The 3717-nt window shown below is 48.0% G+C and overlaps 1 protein-coding gene across 1 annotated transcript in view; it reads left to right on the forward strand.

Moving 5' to 3' along the window:
- ITIH5 (inter-alpha-trypsin inhibitor heavy chain family member 5) overlaps nt 1-3717 on the forward strand; it is a 72094-nt gene that overhangs the window by 34296 nt on the left and 34081 nt on the right. The window contains exons 6-7 of the mRNA XM_019509603.1: nt 306-475; nt 2992-3108. Of these exons, the coding sequence (XP_019365148.1) occupies nt 306-475; nt 2992-3108 (287 nt within the window). The remainder of the gene's footprint in view (nt 1-305; nt 476-2991; nt 3109-3717) is intronic.

Raw genomic sequence — 3717 nt, forward strand, 5'->3', positions numbered from 1 at the left:
TCACAGTGCCTTCATGCCATCTCATAATGCTCTATGTCGGGGGGTGGGCAAAATGCAGCCTGGGGGCCAGATGTGGCCTGCTAGGCCATTTTATCCAGCCCACGGGGCCCTAAAAACTTAGAAAATTAATATTTATCTGCCCCTGGCTGCCTGTCATGTGGCCCTCCATGGCTTGCCAAAACTCAGTAAGTGGCCCTCCGCCCAAAATAACTGCCCGCCCCTGCTCTAAGTGCTGTACTGCAATGTGGGGAATGTGTAAGAAATAAATAGAAATGTTGTAATGTTTTTGCTTGCTTTCCCTCCAGAGGACAGCTCTCCACCTCCTTCTACCGTTGTGGGACAGACAAAAACTTTAGCTAAAGTGACCTTCACACCTAATGTTGTACAACAAGCCAAGATTGCCCGGAATGGCATTTTGGGGGATTTTATCATTAGATATGATGTCAACAGGGAGCTGAGTATCGGGGACGTTCAGGTACAGTATGCATACCTGGTCTTTTTTACACTACTGGCTACGCCAGAGGCAACCTGTATTTCTTAGAAAATTTGCCCCCAGTAAGGGCCACTGTTGCATGAAGAAGTGAACAGCCACCCCTAATATAAGATAGCCTCTTGCAGCCAATGTCATGTGACCAACCTCCACCCCAAAAGACATCAATCAACCCCCAAAGAACAAGAGTTGCTTAAACATTTCCAGATGGTATTTCTATAACATAATTTGGATTCTTTGGGTTTTTTTGCCTGCTGGTTTCTAACTTTTAGTGCCTGTTTGCTTCAGAGCTTCAAGCTTTCCTCAATGCCAATCAGAGCTCAAAACCTGCTCTTGAAAAAGAAATGAAAACTGAGATGCTGATGTGATCTGCTTCCCTACAGCAAGGGTAATCAGAGTATATCTACTGCGTCTCTAGCCAGGCTAGGGAATGTTGCCATGAAAACATACCTTGTCCCCCCACTCCTGCTCTGCGCCTGCCAAAGCCAAGCGATGCAACGTTGGGCACATTTCAAACAACAGCATTTTTGTTCACTCTTTGGAGCATGAAAAGCAGGAGCAAGTGGATGAGGTGTGTTTTCACGGTGGTGCTCCTTTGCATGGTCAAAGGCAAGCATGGACATACCTTTAATATTGCAAGGCTTAGTGATTCAGTCATTAGAACCGGCAATATAGCCACCTATTAATCAGAATAACGTGCATGGAGGCATCTGCTCCTTAAATGAAAAATACCACTTTATATTGAGATACAAGTCACAATTGCATGTTACATGCTGGGAGTTTTAGTCTGGTATGACCACACCTCTATATTCAAGATGAGGGCAGTCATTATACAACTTTGCAGACTTCTTGTTGGCTGCTCTGGTGATAGAATACGTTTTTCATGTGCCAGTGCTATGAAGAAATGACACATAGGACCTCTTGTGGCTCCATGAAAGCTATTGTTGCATTAAAAATAGTTTCCTATGGGGAACTAGCTAAATCCTACATAAAAATAGTTAGGACTCAGATCCCACACATGCACCTTGTCTTTTAACAATTTGCAGAAGAGGCGGCAATGGAGAAATTATAGGTAAGAAAATAGTAGAAGCAGTCACTCTTCCCATGCACTCAGCAGTTTTGAACAAAAGTTTGATTGAAGCCATTAGAAAATGACAGATTTTGCCCTTTACTGAACAACGGGTAACGTGCCTTGGTAACTCTATAAACAGGCGAACAAAGAGCAAAAAACCGCCTTTTTAGCTGCACCGGCCTGTCCTACCAGCTGCAATTCACCCCTGCTTGAAGACACACTTGAATCCTGATCATTTCAATGGGACTCAAGGGGCCACAAGACCTATGCACAATTCCTCTGCCAAAGGAGCAACTTCCCGCTTCATTGTGGTCACACGCATAAGCGTGCGTGATTTTAAAAGAAGTGCTTTTGTGCTGTTTAGCATGATGCAGACTCACGGCTGTGCTTCCGCCTCTGCTTGAAATTCATGCCCAAGGCTTCCTCCTCCTTCTCCTTTCTGGCTCCCCAAGTCTCTGGTCTGTAGAGATGAGCATGTGCAGGCTGCTGCCACCGCTCATCTTCTCACCAGTGACACGTGATAACACCTGCCCCCAGTCATTACCATTCATTCAGGACCCCATTTGAAGGTTTGCATCTTTATCGCCTAACCAAGGGGGCCAAACTCACCTTGTGGCCTGGATCCGGACTGCGGGGCTCCTTGACAGCTGGCTCCACACCAGGGCGTGAGGAAACTGGTGTAGCAGCAGTGTGGCTCCAGACTGGGACATGAGGTGGCAGCTCCAGCCCCTGCCAACTGTCCTGTGCCAGCAATGGGCACATGGCAGAGACCAGGGGCTGGCAGCTAGCAGCCAGGGAGGAAGGGCCATGGTAATGGTGAACTGTGAAGCGGCTGGAGTGCAACTGGGATGGTCGATCCTCCCTGCCGCGGATCACCATTCGGAGGTGGGCTCTTCCCCTGGGCCATGCTGGCAGTCCAGTGCGCCTGATGGAGCAACTCCAAGGGCTGAATCCAGGCTGCGGGCTATCTGCACGAAAACAACTATGACTTTGTCCCTCATAGAAAGGGACTCTCCCTGGACCGTTCTCTGCTTCCTCTCAGCCTGCTTCTCCTTTCTGCATCCCCGGAGACGTCTGGAACAGCAGTTCTCCCACCGCAGCACTGACTTCCAAGCCTCACTCCCCGAGAATATTTCCAGTCTCACTCGAATATGTCCCCTTCCCATTTACCCAGGGCTGCTTATTGCTTTCCTCCCTTTCCTGTTGTTCACTGTGTCTCTACATGGACTTGTCTAGTACTGGGTCCGGTCGTTTCGAATATGGCGTGCATGAAAGAGACTGTCCCAGAATTAAGAGCCAATCCTTTTCCAGTGACGGTCCATGGTGCCATGTCTGTTGACTTCACCAGGAGCATTGCTTACCAGTGCAGCATGGTGATGCTGAGCGTAGTAGGTAGGATTGTGGTCCTGACTCTCGGGTTCTTCCCCAGATTTTGAACGGGTATTTCGTGCATTACTTTGCCCCCTGGGATCTCCCGCCGCTGCCGAAGAACGTCGTGTTTGTACTTGACAGCAGCGCATCCATGGTGGGAACAAAGCTCCGGCAGGTAAGAGACATGCAGCAATACGTGACATTGGATGCTTTATTTGGGGGCTAAGATGATTAGCACTTGGTCTTAGACTAGCCAACACCAGCCCTAGTGGCAAACAAGGCTTAAGACCCCCTGTTAGCTCCTGGACGTCAGCAATTGTTCTAAAAGGTGAACCAATATTGACAGTGGCTTAATCAGTGCTCAGCACGTTTGCTCTGGTTTTTATTTGTCTCCATTCAGCGTGGTTCAGCAAAGCTAACTGCCGATGAGTGTGGTCAGAAACAGGTCCGTTTCCTAAAGTGGGGAAGGTTTGAGGAGCCCTGGCAGGGGGGAATTGGACTGTGCAAAGAACTGGTCTCTAGACCCAGGAGTCGTTTGGATTTCAGTGTTGCTGCTCAAAAACTTTTCAGCAATACTCTTTTTTTGACATAAACAAACAAAAAAGTCTGAAAATACTTCATTTGGGGTTTTTGATGGAAAACTTGGGGGGGGGAGTCTATTTTCAGGGTTCAGCAACCAAAAGCGTCTGTGTTTTCTTTTTCTCCCCCCTTTTCACATTTTTCTTTTGTCATTCCCATCCTTTCTCAATGCATGGTGGGGGGGGAGAGAAGGGGGATGAATAGT

This window comes from Gavialis gangeticus, unplaced genomic scaffold (genome assembly GCF_001723915.1).
Source record: "Gavialis gangeticus isolate Ggan-Ray unplaced genomic scaffold, GavGan_comp1, whole genome shotgun sequence".
In the NCBI taxonomy this organism is placed as follows: Eukaryota; Metazoa; Chordata; order Crocodylia; family Gavialidae; genus Gavialis; species Gavialis gangeticus.